Source organism: Sciurus carolinensis, chromosome 16 (genome assembly GCF_902686445.1).
Source record: "Sciurus carolinensis chromosome 16, mSciCar1.2, whole genome shotgun sequence".
NCBI classification, from domain to species: Eukaryota; Metazoa; Chordata; class Mammalia; order Rodentia; family Sciuridae; genus Sciurus; species Sciurus carolinensis.
In genome coordinates, this window is record NC_062228.1 from 13,170,535 (window position 1) to 13,190,609 (window position 20,075).

The 20,075-nt window shown below is 37.8% G+C and overlaps 1 protein-coding gene across 1 annotated transcript in view; it reads right to left on the reverse strand.

Annotated features, from left to right (window-relative positions):
- The window catches only part of Phlpp2 (PH domain and leucine rich repeat protein phosphatase 2), a 67,273-nt gene that overhangs the window by 4,838 nt on the left and 42,360 nt on the right, over window positions 1-20,075 (reverse strand). Inside the window, exons 10-18 of the mRNA XM_047527131.1 lie at window positions 18,000-18,060; window positions 13,909-14,004; window positions 12,330-12,485; window positions 9,497-9,697; window positions 6,258-6,420; window positions 5,757-5,887; window positions 5,067-5,177; window positions 3,846-4,040; window positions 1,829-2,060 (exon numbers count right to left, since the gene is read on the reverse strand). Of these exons, the coding sequence (XP_047383087.1) occupies window positions 1,829-2,060; window positions 3,846-4,040; window positions 5,067-5,177; window positions 5,757-5,887; window positions 6,258-6,420; window positions 9,497-9,697; window positions 12,330-12,485; window positions 13,909-14,004; window positions 18,000-18,060 (1,346 nt within the window). The remainder of the gene's footprint in view (window positions 1-1,828; window positions 2,061-3,845; window positions 4,041-5,066; window positions 5,178-5,756; window positions 5,888-6,257; window positions 6,421-9,496; window positions 9,698-12,329; window positions 12,486-13,908; window positions 14,005-17,999; window positions 18,061-20,075) is intronic.

Genomic DNA, 20,075 nt, shown 5'->3' on the forward strand with positions numbered 1-20,075 from the left:
ATGCAACATTTTATCTCTCCAAAAGAAAATTAGGAGTCTAAAATAAAACAGAATTTATATGTTATTATATGATTTGTCCTAGGATCAGTATAATTTTAAGTGAACTCAAGGAACCACTCATCTTAAAAGATATCTGTTCTAACATAAAAGACATGCTAAGAGGAACATGTTAGAAAAATAATAAGCAGAAGTGTCTTTAATTCTCCATCCCTAGTACTCTTAGGCCAAAATTCAGATGTGTCACCACAATTAATTTCTCACTTAAAGACACAGTTGGAACTGAAAAGACTTCCAATGGATAAGACTCTTGGTAGCTAAAGCACTAAAAGACCTCTATGGTTATTTGGCCTAAAGGGAAAGTCTGAAATATGTAGCATAATTTACCTACTCTTTAGGGGCTACACCAAGAATGAACAGCATATTAAATAAGAACCCCGGGCTGGGGAGATAGCTCAGTTGGTAGAGTGCTTGCCTTGCAGGCACAAGGCCCTGGGTTCGATCCCCAGCACCGCAAAAAAAAAAAAAAAAAAAAAAAAGAACCCCTATCATTCTAAACTTAGAAGAAATGGAATCACCCTGGTTGCAGGTTAGAAATTTCATATGCTCGAAATTGATTTTATTGATTTCTCTTTAATAAAAAAACAAACAAAAACTCTGAAATCATCAATAAATTAACACTTGCAGTCACTCTCTGGCTTTTATTTGCCAGAATTTGTCACAAACTCTAAACTATTTTCTTCATCTATAAAATGAAAATAAAGTGGGAGCTATTGATATATTAAATAAAACTCTAAAGGAACAGTACTTGGCAAATAATAGACAAAAATTATTCATGGTTAAAATAACACAAAAATAACTGGGTGCAGTGGTGTACACCTGTAACCCCAGATATTTGGGAGGCTGAAACAGGAGGCTCTAACATTCAAGGCCAACTCTGGCAGCTTGGTGACCCTGTCTGAAATAAAATGGGGTGGGGAAGAGGCTAGGGATGCAGCTCAGTGGTAGAGCCCACACAAACACAGCCAACTGATCTCTGACAAAGGAGCAAAGGCAATACAGTGGAGAAGGGATAATCTTTTTAATAAATGGCATCAACACATGCAAAAAAAAAAAAAAAAGATCTAGACACAGAGCTTACAATTTTCAGAAAAATTAACTCACAACAAATCAAAACATAAATGTAAAAATCGAAACTTTTATAAAACATCTAGAAGACAACACAGAATATGAGTGATCAAGAGTTTGTCAATGAGGTTTTAGATCTAACACCAAAAGTATAATCCATTAAAAAAAAAATTAAGTAGCGCCAGACATGGTGGTACACACCTGTAATCCCAGAGAATTAGAAGGCTGAGGCAGGGGGATCACAATTTCAAGGTAAGCCCCTAAGCAACTAAGTGAGTCCCGGTGTCAAAATTAAAAAATTGTTAGAAGAGGGGGGCTGGGGATGTAGCTCGATGGTTAAGCACCCCTGGGCTCAATCCCTGGTACCAAAAAAACCCCCAAAGTCTTTTTTGTTTGGAATAGCAAAGCAGATGAGTTGGGAACTAAATGGGACACAACATTCATTTTATTTGTTAGCTATTCATTTAAAGGACTGTAAATTAGGACTTTTCATTTCTAATTAATTTTGCTTCTTTCTACTAGTCACTAACTGCTCAGATTTTCTTCTAGTGCTCTTACTGAAACCATATGAAATGAACATCTATCTAGATTGGATACAATTTACAAGATATGATAGGAAGAAACTGGACCTTCACTGCCTCCATTCAAAGCATTCTTCACTAGAATTGGGGAGCAAAAGTGATTGGCAGAAAGCGAGATGCACCTCTGTTATGATGGCTTTTTGATCCTTCACCCTTTGTGCCTCCTCCAGGTCCTGTTCCAGGCTGAAGACTTTAGAAAGGGGCACTGGCTTCCCACCTCGGCATAGGACTGCTTGACATGTGCCAACATTAGCCACAGTCAAACTAAAACTACTTGTTGGATCAGCAGTGTCAGGGCGGACGTAGCACAGGAGAGCAGAGGACCCCAGCTTCTGGCCAGCCATCCCTAATTTCCTGTTTAAAAAGAAAGAAAAAGGAGAATACAATGGCTAAAAGTGGCGGTCCTTCACCCCCACCCCCCAATCCTTCCCTCATTTTTCTGCTATGGGATCATGAAGCAACCTCACCCCATCCACCTGAAGGCAGACTCTTGCTCTGGGTGATACTGCCTTCCACTCTCAGCTGATGGGAAAAGAGATTTTTCAAAAGAGTAGAGGGAAGGGCAGTGGAGGTGCATCTTTCTCTGCTGCTTGTGTGTCTGATCAGAGACTTCCTAATTCAGGGAACTTCAAACTTCAACATATCAGAATCATCTGGAGAGTCTGATAATTGTTAGAGCTCAGATTGCTGGACCTAGTCTTGGAGTTTCTGATTCAGTGGGCAAAGGGCTGGCCCAATACTCGGCATTTCTAACAAGTTTCTGTTGATGCTCAGGATACCTACCCTGAAAACACATTGAGAACTGCCTGCACTTAGGACACAATACTAACAAACAGCAGATACTATCAGAAAAATCTAGTTTCAAATTCCAGCTCTGCCATATACTGGCTATATATCATCATCAAGTTATTTCTCTAAGAATTTTCTCTGATAAAATGTTTGTTTTGATAACTAGATGTAGGATGAAGCTGGGAACAGTGGCACAGGCCTGTAATCTCAGTAACTTGGGAGGCTGAGGCAGGATGATACCAAGTTCAAGGTCAGGCTCAGCAACTTAGTGAGACTCAGCAAGTTAGTGAGATCCTGTCTCAAAATAAAAAATAAAAAGAACTGGGATTTAGTTCAGTGGCAAAGCATCCCTGGGTTCAATCCCCCGTACAGAACAAAAAAAAAAAAAAAAAGAAGATGAAAACTGCCTGGTCCAGTGCCTGGTTCTTGGAAGGTGCTTCTTAAATTGAGTTCCCTTTCCCAACCCCTTCATTCTGCCAAGTATCCAGCTCAATTTTACTGAAAAGTGGACTCCTTTCCCAACACCATGCTTTGTGTAACAATGATAGTGAAAACTGGCACAAGCTCCAGACTGTTCCACTTCAGCCTTGGGTATACAAGTTTACAACTTCTTAATTGTTCATATCCTTTTTGCAGTCCACCAGATGTGCAAGACACTCCATAACCTACCCGTTTCCAGTAGCTGGGGCTTTTGCCCTTGAGTGGCTTAGATTTTTTTTTGCAGGGGAAGGGACACTGGGGAAATGAACCCAGGGGTACTAAACCACTGAGTCACATCCCTAGCCCTTTTTATTTTTTGTTCTGAGACAGGGTCTCACTAAGTTGTTTAGAGCCTTGCTAAATTGCTGAGACTGGCTTTGAATTTGGACTCCTCCTGCCTCAACCTCCCAAACTGCTAGGATTACAGGAGTGCACCCCTATACCTGGCTCAGTGGTTTGGACTTTAATGAGAAATTTAATTGGCAAACCACCAGGAAATATTATTCTAACACATGAATCTGACCAGTGTGTGTTAACCTTTTGTAGGCCACTGGTTCTTTGGAGGATCATAAAATCTTACCGTCATTCCCCCCAAAATGTACAAATACATCTATAAAAACACAGTTTTCTGTACATAATTTCTGGGCTTCCCAAGTCCTCAGCAGCCTTTGGGCTCAACAGAGAAGGCATGACTCCACAGGTTCTATGACATGCCAAGGTCCCCACAATCCCTGCTGATACTGAGAGCATAATCATGGAAGGAGCAGGTTTCTCCTTGATCCAGCACCCATAATTTAGATCCTCACCTCTGACTTAGATTTATTCTCAAAAGCAGAGCTGAATTAGGGATTATTCAACCCACCTGCTTACCTGTGAGATACCAAAAAAGTGTTGGTCATGAAAACTGTGTCATTTGTTGACTGCTGTACCTCTTCCAAAAGCACATCTGCCATCGTACACTGCAGCAGGCGCGGGAGCTCCTCATTTCGGTCCCCATCAAACATGCCATATACAGCTCCCACCCCTTCTGCAAAGTTATCCATAGCTAGGGCAGACACACACAGCCTAGAGTGGAAAGATAAAAAATATAATCATCAGAGAAAGCTGCTGGTAAACAATTATTCCTCAGACAGCATTCTTTTAAAGACTAATTATTAGGTGAACACAGTGATGCACAACTGTAATCCAAGCCAACTCAGGAGGCGGAAGCCGGAGGACTGAAGTTCAAGGCCAGCCCGGGCAACTTAGCAAGGCCCTAAGCAACTTAGCAAGACTCTGTCTCAAAATAAAAAATAAAAGGGCTGGGGAAGTAGCTCAGTGATAAAAAGCACCTCTGAATTCAAACCCCAGGAACAAAAGTAAATAAATAAATGAAATAGAAAATAATTATCAATTGAAGGTAGAAAAGAATGTGGTAAATCTTAAATCTATACATGAAAAATGTCTCCAGATAAGTAAGTAGCATTTGAAAGAGCTGAAGTCCTAAGGAAAGGTAAAATTTAGTCCCATTCACAGGCAGTCCATATAGCCCTGCAAAACTGGCAAGGTGAGATGTGTTCTTATAGAAGTGATTAGAGACTAGCTTCATCCATGTTATCCGTCAATTCAAAAGTCACCACAGCATACCTATGGTTGAAGTTGAGTTTAGTATTCCTTGAAGGAAGGAAGAATGCACACTGTGGAACCCTGGGGTATACAGGGAAGAGGGTGCTGGAAAGAACCTAGTATAGGATGTGTGCTTTGGATGTGTCATTTTGGGAAGAGTTTGAGAAGTGGAGGATCACATCAGCTCGTAGGCTGTCCGAAATCAGTGCTATTACAGAGTTGAGTCCCTCAATAAATCTTATCAATAGAGAAGGGAAATTAGCATGAAAAGAAAGCTGTGAGGGAGTGCTGAATATTCTGTGGACTGCACATTCATTTTGTTTTTGTTTAGTTTATCAGAGTTTCAGGAATCTTATCTGATGTTGATATTCTATGATTTGTTTATGCACAACAAAGCTAGGTGGCCCAGCTGTGAGCATCAGATCAGTCCCCAGATGCCACAGGCTGCCTTTTTTCTTTCTCAGTCTCCATAGCCAACATACTCACTTATTTCTCTGTCCTGCCATCTCAGCCAGTCCATGGCTCCAGAAGGTTGATGTAACTGTAGAATCTGTGGTTGGCAATGGTTTCTGATCAATTTTCAGGGTTGTGATATGGCTATAGAAGGAAGGAAGATTATACCATATTACCTATTACATTTTATAAAAACTATCCCAATAATAACATGTTTTTATAAAGTAATCTCTTGACAGACTAAGGTACATTTCCAGACAGGCTGAATGAAAGTAGTATGATGAACCCCTGGTTCAGATGCAGGAAAAAAGAAAGGAATAGGAGGAAGAAACAGGGGCAGATATCATTACAATTAATGGGACTTCTAAGTTTCAGCCAACCGTCTACTTATTTTAAATATTATAATACAATTAAGCCTTGGTACAATGAATAAACTTGTATTGTCTCCCAGATGTTGTAATGTGACCTGTGCCACCTAAAATATCTGTGCCTTCCATGTAAAAATATTCCACATGGGGCTGAGTTGTACATAAATAGACTGACTATAAGACAGAACATCCATTTATAGCTGAATCAAAGAATTAAAGAAGAGAACCTAAGGTCTTTGGCCTAATTCATTCTATTCCTTTAATTAATTTGAGATTCCACAGTCCTAAAGAAAATCCACAGATGGTTGGTGGACCTCTAGACACATGTGGATTTAATTTCAGATTTTTTCCCCACCTAAACATGTCCAGTGTCTTGTGTTCCAGAACCAGATTTGTGTTTCCAGTTAGGTCAAGGTCTTGTAATGTAGCAGGCAGAGCCTCTGGAATTAGAATTTCTGTCAAGTCGTTGCAACTTAGGTCTACAAACTGAGAAGAAACAGAAATCAAAATAAAATAAATTCTAGTTTACTTCTTTACTCCCAACACTCAATCTCCTACTATATCCTCAAAGGGTAATTTAATTTCTTCCCAAGAATGAATTAAGCATACTTGGATTTCAATCTGAGTATGTTGGAAGAGAACATTATTTCTTCCTTAGAACAATCTCATTCACACTCCTTTCTTCTTCCTTATAAGAGAAGCATCTCTGGACTGGGGATGTGGCTCAGTGGCTGAGCACTTGCCTGGCACGTGTGAGGTAGGTTCCATTCCCAGCATCCACCCCTCAAAAAACTGCATCTCATTCACACTCCTGCTATTTCCCCCATAAAGACTTCCTTCCTGCACAGAAAAGTACCTGAATCTGAGGTAACTGCAATATTTCTGGGAAAATGCTGATGTTGTTGGAGTGTGCAACAAGGGTGTGCAGCCTTTTGCAGTTGGCAATGGTTGTAGGAATGGTTTTAAGCTTGTTGCCACTTAAGTTCAGTTCTTCCAATTGCTCCAGTTTATTTAGTTTGCTGAAAAAGAAATAAAAAAATACCACATTGCACCAAAAATCAGCAGTTGCCAAGTAAGTGCTATTTTACAGCAGTCACTGGGTATAGAAGGCCAGCTTGGTGTACTTCAGAGGACTGGACCTCAGAGGACTAGTGCAAGGAAACAAATGGACACCAGCCAAGCATAGGCTCTCCAACGTGATCAGCCCTGCTATATTTGCACCTGATCTACCACTTAGTGTGTTTTGAGGGCTAACAATGCCCTTGCTTTTCTGACAGCTGCTAGACATGGATGTCTTCCTGTTATCTGATTGCAAGAAGGAGCTGAAAAAGCACTGGCCTACTGCTGAGAGATTAGTTCTGGTCCTTACTTCGCCACTAACTAGCTATATTAGTAGCTAACCACTAAGTATGGTAACATTAAGCAGACCTCAACAGCCTTAACTATAAAATGAAGAAACTGTACTAAATAATCAGCAAGATTCCTTCAGGTTTAAATTTCTAGTTACCTGTTCAAAATATAATTCATCTCCACTAAACATTTATCAGGTTATTATACACACAGCGCAATGCTCAGGACTGTGATGCAAGTGTCTCAAAGTGCTCCTCAGACTAACATCCTTATCTAGAATATTACAAATAGCTCTGGTTTCTTTTGATTTATTGGTTTAAAAAATTATAAAAAGAATAAATGCTCTAACATGGAGAAAAAGTTTGGAAAATAAAAGAAAATTAATTATCAATAATGCTAGCAATCTGGAAGAATTACTATTAAAATTTTGTTGAATTTCCTACCAAATTTCTCAAATGAGTATTTGTTTTTCATTAATTTTATGTCCTTTCACATATATCACAAATAATTTCTATTGTTAAAAAATTCAAATACTTTTTAAAAACTAAGAAAATTTTCTTTATTATAGTAATAATACATAATCACTGAAATAAATGGGAAAATGGAGACGAATAGAAAAAAAAAAAAAAAAACAACCTTAATCCCACAATCAGAGGTAATTCTGATGACATTATGGTAAAAGGTATTCTTATCTTAAAGTATAAAACTATATTTTTCAAATTTTAAAAATGATATTATATCAAAGATAAATTGTTTTATAACTTGTGTGTGTGTGTGTGTATAGTACTAGGGATTAAATTCAGGGGTGCTTCACCACTGAGTTACAACCCCAACTCTTTTTTATTTTTATTTTTTTAGTTTTGAGTCAGGGTCTTGCTAAGTTGCCTCAGCTGACCTTAAACTTATAATCCTGCATGCTCAGTAGATGGGATTACAGGTGTGCACCACCATGCCTGACTTATAACTTTTTTAACTTAATATATTTTAAACATGTTCCCATGTCCAATTCTCATGCTTTTTCCTTATGAAAATCCTGTCTGGATTTTTCTAACTTGTAAATAGAAATGCAGCATCCATATCTTAATTAGTTTCTTACCAAAGACCTACAACTGGTGCTAGATTCTGAAAATTACCCAAAAGAAACAAGATTTGTATTATGCCTGAATTTTAATATTGTTCAGGAAATGACCTGACAGAGAATTGTTACTCAATATAAAACCAGCATGTTCTTTAATACATGGCTCCTAAATTCCATTTAGTTTTATAATTGCATCACTCTAATTTCGTGTGATCTCCTGCTATTTCTCATCTTTACTACTAACTTTATTTTCATTTTCTTTGACATGTTTTCAGTTTTATATCAGCCTGCTTTTGATCCCTCCAACAATAAGAGAGAGAGTCATCAAATTGAATGAGTCATTGGTTTCAGAACAGAAAACCTGGTATTACCCATTAGTTTCATAAATGAATATATTCTGTCAGTGGTCTATAACTTTTACTTTATATTATCGTATTTGAGGTTACTTAATTTGATAAGACTTTAAGAGATGTACCACATCCTAAAATTAAGATTTTACATTCACTTTTTTTTTTTTTTTTTTTTTTTTTGTTGTTGTTGTAGATGGACACAATACCTTTATTTTATTTATTTTTATGTGGTTCTAAGGATTGAACCCAGGGCCTCACACATGCCAGGCAAGGGCTCTACCACTGAGCCATAGCCCCAGCCCCTACATTCACTGTTTGAACTCTTTCAAGGAAGTAACTAAGTTCATATTACTGTTTAGTCTTCTTAAGCTCTATCTCATTTCATAAATGTTACAGAACCTTTAATTTTTTAAATAATTAAACTCATTTTTTCTGAGTTTATCAGGTTTCCAAGAAAATCTGCAAAATTAGAATCAAAAACTATAATTTTCATTCAAATTATATCAAACATTATATAAGTTTACACGAAATATATTTCATTCAAATTGTATCATGTCATTTCCCCATGTTCTTACTTATAAAAACACAATTTTTAATTACTAATTTTATGGTATAGATGGATTTTTCTGGTGTAAAAATTTTTTTATCAAGTGTATTTTGAAAGATATTTCTATCTCAATGCTGTCTAAAACTCTGACAGCCTTAACCATCTCTCTTTTCTTCTTATAGAGAAGCCTGGCTAACTACTGTTCATCTCTTTCCAGGCCTCATGCCACCCCAGGCTCTGTGTGGTAGAGCTGGCAACCTGCACCCAACTTTAATACCTTGCATTTGTCACACTGTATAGCAATTGCCCAGATACTTGTCTATTTCCCCATATAGTCTATATGACTATAGATTCCTGAGGACCAACTACTACCTAGTATCTGGCACACAGTAGGCATCTTATATATACATATATAATCATATAATAAACAGACCACGATATTTGTAATACAGTGTTAACAAGAGAAAAGAAAAAATTATCTTCAGAACTTATTTCATAAGGTTGTACTTTTCTAGGTTAAACAGTCTCAATTATTAAATGATTAGAACTAAATATTAAACACATGTTAATCAAAATTTCTCTTGTTACTGGTATTTAATGACTGGATCCAAACTATTAAGATGGGATTTTCCCTTGGGACTAGTGAAATCACAGAATCGGTACATCACTTAACTTATAAAGAAGCGTCACAGTTAGAAAGCTATGATTTAGCCTGACAAATGCAGAATTATTGTTATGATTCAAAAGCATCATAGTTTGCATTTATTCACCTTGCAGGAAAGCTCTGTAGTTGGTTGTTTGCGAGGTGCAAGATTCGCAGGTGTGGATGCCCCACGAGGACAGGTATGCACTGATCTGTGAGGAGGTTGCTGGTCAGGTAAAGCAGCTGCAGCACACTCAGACTCTCCTCCCCAGCACAGGCAGAAGGTAAAGACTCCAGACTATTTGCAGATGCATTCAAGTATCTGAGACTGACAGAAGACACAGTCATCACTTCCTTTGTGTTTGTTGCCACCTTCTATAGAAACCATCATGCCCTCTCAGTAAGGAATGCTGCCATTCTAAACTCCCAAACTTACCAAAAAGCAACAAACAAACAAACAAAAACACAACACTTTCTCCAGGTATTTTTCTCTAATTGAATCTATCCAATCCAAAGTTCCTTGTACTCAACTAAGGACAAAGGAAAAAATATGGTGTGACTATTTTCCCAGGTTTCTACAGTAGCCTAACTCTCATCTAGCTTCATCTTTTACCATCTGTATATCTACTGAAAGGACATTATTGTGTTCCATGTTCATAGATATCTAAATTATGAAGAAAAAAATTGTCTGGTTTTAACAACATCATTATTTATTTAGCCAATCCCATAATAATCTCATAATAATGGACATGTAGGCTGTTTGCATTTCTGTAATAGACCTTTGGGTCCTTACCTAGTTATTTCTTTAGGCTACATTTCTAGAAACAGAATTTATGGAATCAAAGGATATATATTTCAGATTTTTTTTAACACATTACTAAACTGAGCTCCAGAAATGCTATACCAAATTGCACTCCCACAAGAAGAATGCAAGAATCAGTGTGCTCACACTTTTGCCAACACTAAGTATAATTCAATTTAATCTGTAGGTAAAACATGATATGACAAAATTTTCCTAGGATGGTGTCTACTATGCATAGAGCATTCTCAATAAAAGAAAGTCAATATTATTAAACTTGTGTGTTCTTAAACCTTCTTCATGTTGTATGATCCATGTCCCTAATTAGCTTTAATGTACATGTCTGCTATGTCTTTATCCCCAAATTGTTTTGTGCAGTTAGTATAAAATAAATTGACAGTGTCCTATGGCTAAGGGACTTCCTTACTACAGATTCTAAGATTGTAAAAATTTTAATACTGTTTATCTGTTTTCTGCATTTGTCTAAATTAATGACAGTATTGTGTTCTCCACATTATGGAAGAACTACCATTAAAAACCAGTTTTAGCTATGGAGCTAACCTAGGTGTTCTTCACCAGATGAATGGATAAAGAAAATGTGATAAGCTGGGCACAGTGGTGCATGCCTGTAATCCCAGCAACTTGGGAGGCTGAGGCAGAAAGATCAGAAGTTTGAAAGCAACTCAGTGAGACCCTGTCTCTAAATGAAATACAAAATAGGACTAGCAATGTGGTTCAGTGCTCGAGAGACCCTGTCTCTAAATGAAATACAAAATAGGACTAGCAATGTGGTTCAGTGCTCGAGCGCCCTGAGTTCAATCCCTGGCACCACCACCTCCGCCGAAAGAAAGAAAGAAGGAAGGAAGGAAGGAAATAAGATACACACACACACACACACACACACACACACACACACACACAGAGGAACATTACTCAGTCATAAAAAAGAATGACTTTATGACTTTTGCTGGTAAATGGATAGATCTGCTGACTATCATGCTAAATGAAATAAGTCAATTCCCAAAAATCAAAGGCTGAATATTCTCTCTGATATGTGGATGCTGACACACAGAGGGAGGGAAGAAGAGAAGTTCAGTGGATTAGACAAAAAGGAAGAAAAGAAAGCGGGGGAGGTGGGTATAGGAAAGATAGTAGAATGAATCGTGCGTTCATATATGAATACACCACCAGTGAAACTCCACGTCAAGTACAATCACAAGAATGAAATACTAATTAGAATGGTTATACTCCATGTATGTATAATATGTCAAAATATACTTTACTGTCAAGTATATCTAAAAGAACAAATAAAAATGAGTAAATAAAACCAAGTTTTCTTGGGCTGGGGGTGTAGTTCAATGGTAGAGCATTTGACTAGCATGAGTGAGACCCTGGGTTTAATCCCCAAAACCATAAAAAAAAAAAAAGGCCACAACAGTGACCAAAAAAAACTGGTTTTCATTTAAAGGTTCCTTACACATTAGGTAAACCTGATTACAGATCTTAAAATAGGAAGACATACCATCTATTTGTTAATTTACAAAGAGATGGCAAATGACAACTTTTGAAAGAATTTTATCTTTAAATGCATAGTTTTCTTCAAAAGAGGTAGCCAAAAAAGTTGTGCAAATAATGGATGCAATTCAAAGATGGTTTGGTACAGTTAGAATTAAGTTTAATTTAGTGCTATGTCCTTTCCTTCCCAATGCAAAAGCTGAAAATTGCCCAAAGAAGCTATATCTAAATGTTGCAATTTCTCTTTAAATATTTTTAGTTGTAGATGGACAAAATACCTTTATTTATTTATTTATATGTGGTGCTGAGGATCGAACCCAGTGCCTCACACATGCTAGAACCCCAGTCCCACAATCTCTCTCTAAATGTCATAACTGTATTCATTTTCTGCGATGAAAGCCTGAACCTTCCCAACCTATCTGAAACTGTCTACAACACAAAAACTTGTGTTTGATGTTTATTTCAACTCAGTTAAAGATTACTACCACATGAAACACTGTCTATTTTCTTTCATAAAAACTGCAACCAAGTCTCCACTCATAGTTAGACTATCAGATAAATATAGTTCCAAAGATCACTCCAGTGACAAATCAATGCAATGCATTCAGTCAATGATTCTGCTCTTCACAAATGCTCTGGTACTCACTTTAAGGCCTTGGAGAAGAGGGTATCCGGCAGCCTGGTGAGAACATTATGTTGGATATCCAGCACCTCCAGGGGGATGTGCTCCACCAGCACCGGCAGGCTATGGACATGATTGTGTCCCACCATCAGTTTCCTAAGACTCAAGCTACTCAGAATTCTAAGGGGGACAGTACAAAGAAACAAATAAAAACTTATATCTTTCTTTCTAAGTATGTCCTAGGCACTTTAACTAAAGTTGAACAACTATTAGAAACACAGTTTCTAGACTGTATAAAGACCAACAAGTGCCTGAGCATTACCCACCACCTAGAAGGAAGTCACTAAGGTCATTCTGAGAAATGGTGAATTCAGAAAGACAAGCAACAGAGAGGAGACCTAAACTAAAACAATTTCTAGAATGAATACATTTAGATTCTAATTCCAGACAGAGGGCCTAGATAGCATTTATTAATATTGACAAATTCAGTATATTTACTAATGTTAAAAACAATGTAATAAATTCATAATAAAATGTCTTTACTATAAAGACCACTAAAATGCTAAATGTGCTAGGCTATTTAACAATGAAATTCAGAATTAAGTGACTTTGCTTTGCCAAAGATCTCACATTGCATATTAAACACTACAGTCTGGATTTGAACTATGGTCTAAGCTACAAAGCTTCTAGTTTAACTTAAGACCCCGCAAGCACATGTTACATCTCAGTGCTTTTGAAAACACAGTACTCCCCCCAACACTCTGCCAAGCACCACTCTTTCCTTTCCACATAGAGAAATCCCACCACCTGGTAAAGGTCAACTTAAATGCCACATTCTCCATAAGACATTCTCTAATTATTCAAAGTTCTTCTGAATTTCTAAACAATTTATACAGATATGTGATGAAGAGCAGAGACTTGCCCAGCACTGTGGCGCATGCCTGTAATCCCAACGGCTCAGGAGGCTGAGGCAGGAGGATCTTGAGTTCGAAGTCAGCCTCAGCAAAAGCAAGACGCTAAGCAACTCAGTGAGACCCTGTCTCTAAATAAATACAAACTAGGGCTGGGGATGTAGCTCAGTAGTTGAGTGCCCCTGAGTTCAATCCCTGGTACCCAAAAAAAGAAAAAAAGAAAAAAAAAAAAAAGAGCAGAGACTCTGCAGTAAATAACCACACTCAAATGCCAGCTCTCATTGTTTCCTGGTTACATGTCACCTCAGATGAGTTACCAACTACTCCTTAGTTTCCTTATTTATGAGAATGACAGTACCTATATAATAAGGTTTATGAAGGATTAGGTAAGATCATAAAAGTGAAGTTCTTAGCACATTTCTCAGTTCATAATAACTCATCCTATAAAATTAACTATTATTACTATCATATCACCAACACATGCCAGCAAATCTTGGTACACTTAATCATGGTTATCAGTATACATGCCACACAATCCTTTAAGTTTCGTATCATTTACATTAGCCATCACTATATTCCTCACTGCACATCATGTCACCTCACAGTCAACTGAACTAATGAAAGAAACCCAAGTCTAGGGAAATAATTAAATACACACACACACACACACACACACACACACACACACATACCGCACAGGAACTTCTGTGAGGAGATTATAGCTCACATCTAGTATTTCTAACTTCTTTGCTTCACAGGCCCAGTCAGGAACACATTCTAGCAGGTTTCTGCAACAAACAAACAAATAAATAAAAATGGAATCATTTAAGATGATAAGTTGTTATGGTTTGGATCTTAAATGTGCTGAAGATTGGTTGTCACCCTGCAGCACCACTGGGAGGTGCTGAAATTCTTAGGAGGTAGGGCCTAGTGGAAGGAAGTTATGTCATTGGAGGTAAGCCCTTGAGGGGGATACTGAGACCCTGGCCCCTTCCTCCCTCTGTCTTTGCTTTCTGGCTCCTGAGTTGAGCAACTTCTTCCACTAGGCACTGCTACCAGATGTTCTGCCTGTACAGGGCCAAGCAACCACAAACTGAAACCCTGAGCAAAGATAAACCTTTCCTCCTTTTTTAATCTCAGGTATTTTGTCACAACTACAGAAAAGTGACTAATATACAAGTGGAACTCGTCTCACTGGACTTCAATGCATCTGTTAACCAGTCTACAAGCCCTTTAGGGAAGGGACACTATCTCCAAGGCATCCCCTGGTATATTACCTGGAATACAGTAAGCACTCTGGAGAATGATGTTAAATTGGAAGAGTGGGGAGAGAGACAAGCACCTGAATATACCAAATAATATTGGATCAATTCTGCTACATGTTTAAAAACGGTAAAGCAGCTTTTAACAGTAGGAAATCACACATGCAGTAGGATGCAATGAGGGAGAAATGCAGAGATTTAATGGAAATGGAATTTTAAAACTTTCACAGATGAGTAAGAATTCCACAGGTAATGAGAGGGAAAAAAGATGCAAATTCTCAGGAAAATGAACACAATGAATAAAAATGGGGAGGCACTAGTTACTTTTTAAAGAAGTAACTAGTGGGAGAAGAGTTTCAACTCACATATGTAACAAAGCAGATGCTTAGTGAAAGTTTTGTTTTCAGATGCAACCTAGTATCTTTGGGCCTCAAGGTCTCTATCAATTAATATGTTGATACAATGAGGCAGAATGAAACTAAGTGCTATATAAGAGAAACACAGATATGCTACGACAGCTTAGTAAAGGGAACACTTTGCCTGAAACAGACCACAAAATGCTCTCCAGGAAATATGACAGCTGGGTTAGTATTTGAGGAATGTTGTATCGTGACCTTACGTGAGGAGGGCATTCCAAGCAAGGGTGCCAACATGAGCCAGAGTACAGAGACAAGGAAAGAAATGGTATGGTACATGAAGGGAATAACAAGCAGTTTGGTGATGCTGGAACAGTAAGCGGTGAGAGGCAGAAAGCAGGAAATCCAGGCTGTAACCAGGTCCAAACCATGTCGGGATGGTTGCGACTTGATCCTGCAAGTACAAGATCGCTGAAGGTTTTACCAAGAAGTGAAAAGACAATGTCAGCTTTGCACTTCAACTAGATCATCATGGAGCCCGGTTGATGTGGTTCTATTGATAAAAGAAAAAATAATCAGAATTCCAGACAACAAATGATACAAGCCTGAAGGAGCAACAAAAGTGAGGAGAGAGAATTACAGAAATATTTGGGAGGCAAAAATTAAAATGAATGGAGATGGATTAGCTGTGGAGAGAAAAGTAGAGGGAAGAATTAAAAATTATTCTCAGGCTTCCAGCCCAAATGATCAGGGAAGTAGATAATGCCAAAATCTGAAAAATACACATGACAAACAAGCTAAGGCAGGTAAAGGGGTGGACAATGAGTTTAATTTTGCACATGTCTGATGTGTCTGGGAATGTACAAATCAAAATATCCTGCACAGAATTGAACACATGGGTCTGAGACTGAGAAAAGAGAACCTAGGCTGGAAATCTGAGCAACAATGACACTTGAGTGCAGTTGAAATTATTGAAGTAAATGAGATCATTTTCAATGACAGGTACAGAGGGCCCAAGATAGAACCGTGGGAGTAACTGACCTTTAAAGGGCTAGCTGAGGAAGAGGAATATGCAAAAGAGAGAGAACCAGCAGCTAATGTGACGTGAAAAAACACAGACTGTATTAGCTAGCCAAGAAAACAGTATGTTTGAAGAAAAGACAGCAAGGGTCAACACAAAAAAGTTCCATAAAACAAGGTCTAAAGTGAGCTCCTAGTGGGATAGAAAATGGACACTAAAGAAACTGAACCAACAAATGCAAATAATTCTTGAGAAATTTGCATAAGGGGATGAGAGTGCATAGATAGTAGTTAGAGGGGTTGTGAGGTAAATTAACTTTTTTGTTTACTAAGAGAGATAAATGTGAACACAGACTGAGAAAAAGGAAAACACTGAACACACATAAGACAGGAGGAGGACAACAACTAACAGAGCAAGTACAGAGCAATGGAAGTAGACAAGGTCAGAGGAACAGACAGCTGGACTGGCCTTGAGCAGTGGAAAGAAACTGAGGATGGATGTGTTGACATCAAGTCAAGCTAGGTGACAGGAAGCCATGATGGCCTCTATTTTCTCAATCAAGTAGGAAATTAAGCTCTAGCATGGAGGAGATGACATGAAGAAAGCAATTTGGAACCAATGCCAAGACACTGGAAGGAGATGAGAGAGAAGGACCAATAAGTTCAGCTGAGGTTGAAAACTGTGAATTTGCAGGGTGTCCATCTGGATGTTTTTCTTCAGCAGTAATCAAGTTCAATGGAACAGATAAAATACTAGAAATGATCCAATGTTGGAATTTATTTTTTTTTTATTTTTGTTTTTTTTTTTACAGTACCAGGGTCAGAACCAAGAGCCCTGTACATGTTAGGCAAGGTATCTAACACTGAACTAAATCCTCAGCCCTTTTTAAATTTTCTTATTTTGAGACAAGGCCTCACTAAGTTGGTCTTGAACATATAATCCTCCTGCCTCAGCCTCCTAAGTAGCTGGAAACTACCATGCCCAGCTCACATGGAATTTTGTTAGGAAGATATGACAGAAAGAAATGGATAAAATCTAAAATAACAGCTTGATGATGATGATGATGATGATAATAATAATAAAGTAACAACAAAAAGAATCTTTGTCTGATACTTTGTATTTTACATCTATTATCTCATTTAATCTTTTCAACAGCCCTGACCATACAGGACCATGCCCACTTGCCCTAGACCTGCTTCAAGCCTTCTTGAAGCATCTTCAAGCATCAAAGCACTTTGATGCTGCCCCTGTCACTGCTTGTCTATTGATCTCTCCACTAGACTGTGAACTCAACCAAGTCCTGAATTCCTAAAGCAGTGTTAAAAACGAATGAATAAAAGAAGACAGTGAACCTCATTTATGTTTACTGCTGACCACCAGCATAAGTAATGAGTCCTGATTAGTCCTCCCCAAAGTCCTCTCCAAAAATCAGGCCAAGATGAGTAACAAGAATAGGGGGAAAAAAAAAAAGAATTTTAAAAGTTTTTCAGGTATAAATATCAAGAATTACAGTCATAAAGAATGAAATTATGTCATTTGCAGGAAAATGGATGGAACTTGAGAACATTAAGAGAAATAAGTCAAGGGTTATATGCTATATCTCATATGTAGAAGCTTAAGAGGAAAAAGTTAAAGAAAGGAGTGTATAAGAGTGGGGGAGTCTCATGAAAACCAAAGGAAGTTCAGTAGAGTCAACATCAGGGGGAGGGCAGTGGGAAAGAAAGAGGAAATGCTAGGGAATGATATCAGCCACATTATATTGGGTACATATGCAATGTAATATATAACAAATCCTACCATTAGGCACCAACAAAAAAATGGAAACTAAAAATCAAGAATTATCTGATTCTAGTTGACAAAAAGGAAATCACTGCCATGAAGATGACGGCCTGCATTTGTTCAATTTCCTCCTCCACCCAGTCTTTAAGGAGGAATAATTCACAGGAACCCCAAGAGGGTCCTCGCTTTAACTTTATACACTATGGTCTTTAGATTTATTCCTCTAACTCAACCTTTTGCCTTTCTCCAGGTTGTCCACACATTTCAATATATTTAGATTTCTTGTACCTCAAAATTGCCAGAGAATCCACACCTCTCTGAACTATTAAGGATCAAACATCCTCCCACCCTCATGAGACACTCACCGGGAGAGCTCCAGGGAAGTGAGGAGACTGGGCACCGGGTAGACATTCACTGCCATCAGTCCTATCAAAAATCAAACAGGTGTTAGTGATGATCTCTGAAAAAGAAAGCAAATTCAAGTAAACACAGGAAAAGGAGCTTAGTGCAATCACTGAAAAAAAACTGATGTCTTCTGCTGAGATGACTAAAGAAAAAACTACTAGGAAGTTCACTTTGGCTAACTGCTTGATCCCGATTTGCTCTGAAAAACAAGTCTTTAACAACTAATTGAAGGACCATGTGTAAAGCACTGGATTTATATGAGATCTGGTAGTTGTTAAATGTTAACAGTAACTATTTAGTGTTTTAACTTGAAAAAATTAATAACTGAATTTTTGCTGGCAATAGCTAATCTTCAATTGAAGTATAACATAAATACAAAATAATACTAAGTGTATAAATCAGTGAATTTTCACAAACAGAACACACCAGTGGAACCAATACCCAGATCAAGAAAAGATGTTACCAGCTCCCACAAGGATCCACTCACTGCCCATCCAAGACAGCACTAATCATCCTGATTCCAAATACCACAGAAGGCCTTTGCTTGCTTACATAAGCAAATGCATATAGTATGCCTAAGTTCTCTCGTCTGCTTTTGTTCACTCCACATTAAAGATTTGTTTAATCTTGTGAGATTTGTTCATACTGAAGCATAAGATTATAATTCAGCCTGAAGCCTGGAGTTCTTATGTGTAAATATACTATAATTTATTTACCCACTTAAGAGCTGATGGGCATTTAAGTCTTCTCCAGTTTAAAGTAATGATGAATAGTGCTTTTATGAATATTTTTGTCCATACATTTATGAACTAATATAAGCACTTATGTTGAGTATGAACCTAGGACAGGAACTGTTAGATACACTGCACATGTTCAAATTTTGTTTTTCGTGTGTGTTTTTTTTTGGGGGGGCGGGTAACAGGGAATTGAACCCAGGGGTACTCAACCACTGAGCGACATCCTCAGCCCTATTTTGTATTTTATTTAGAGACAGGGTCTCACTGAGTTGCTTAATGCTTCACTAAGTTCCTGACCTGGTTTTGAACTCACAATCCTCCTGTCTCCCAGTCCCAAGCCACAGGGATTACAGGTGTGCGCCACTGCACCCTGAACGTGTTCAGAAACTACTGAATAGTTTTCTGAAATGGCTGTAGTAATTCCCATTCCCATCAGCTGCCACTTTATTTTCAGTCTGTTATTCTAATCAATCTAGTAGGTATGTAGTGCCATTACCTGGGGGGTTAAATTGCATATCCCTGGTAACTGGTAAAGTTGAGTGCCTTTTATAGGAAAATTAATTGATCATCTGGCTGACTTCTTTAATAAAACTGGGTTCTTTATTTTGAGGCATCTAAACTGCAATTGCTTATGTCAATTCTTCCATGTTGTAGAATTTAAGGATTCTTTAAACAGAGCGGCTAACCTCAAATAACCTGTTCGAAATACTGCTATCAGAGAATCTCCATGACTAAGAACTGCCTGTGTGTCAATGTCTTTCCCAGCAGAGTCAGGCATGGAGACCTTCTAGACATATCATGACACAGACGGGCCTGATAAGGAACCTCTCCATGGCAAGGACCTACTACCATGTAGCAGTCAACACTCATCAATTTTGATCCTGTTCTGACTCAGCAATTACCTGAGGCTACAATTTAAAGCTTCCATAACATGATAAATGGCAATGAAAACGAATTTTTAGTTTTCTTTTATCCTATATCTGTATCTACAGATATAGAAAAGCAAAGACAATAAAATAATGAACATGTTTTCAACCATCATCTAGTTTTCAAACAATCTACCTTCTGCTTTAATATGCTTCACTCTTTAAGAATTAAAATACTACACATACCAAGAGGTAAATATCATCCTGAATAGGATTTTTATCATTTTCATGGATTCTTTCATGCTGTTATGTCATACCTACAGCTAAGGAGTATTTCTGTGTTTTGGATTCTAATAACTGTAATAGTTACATGTAATTATGTACTTTCTTTTTTGTTCAAAAAATATTTCTGAGAGTTGGGTGTTGTGGTGCA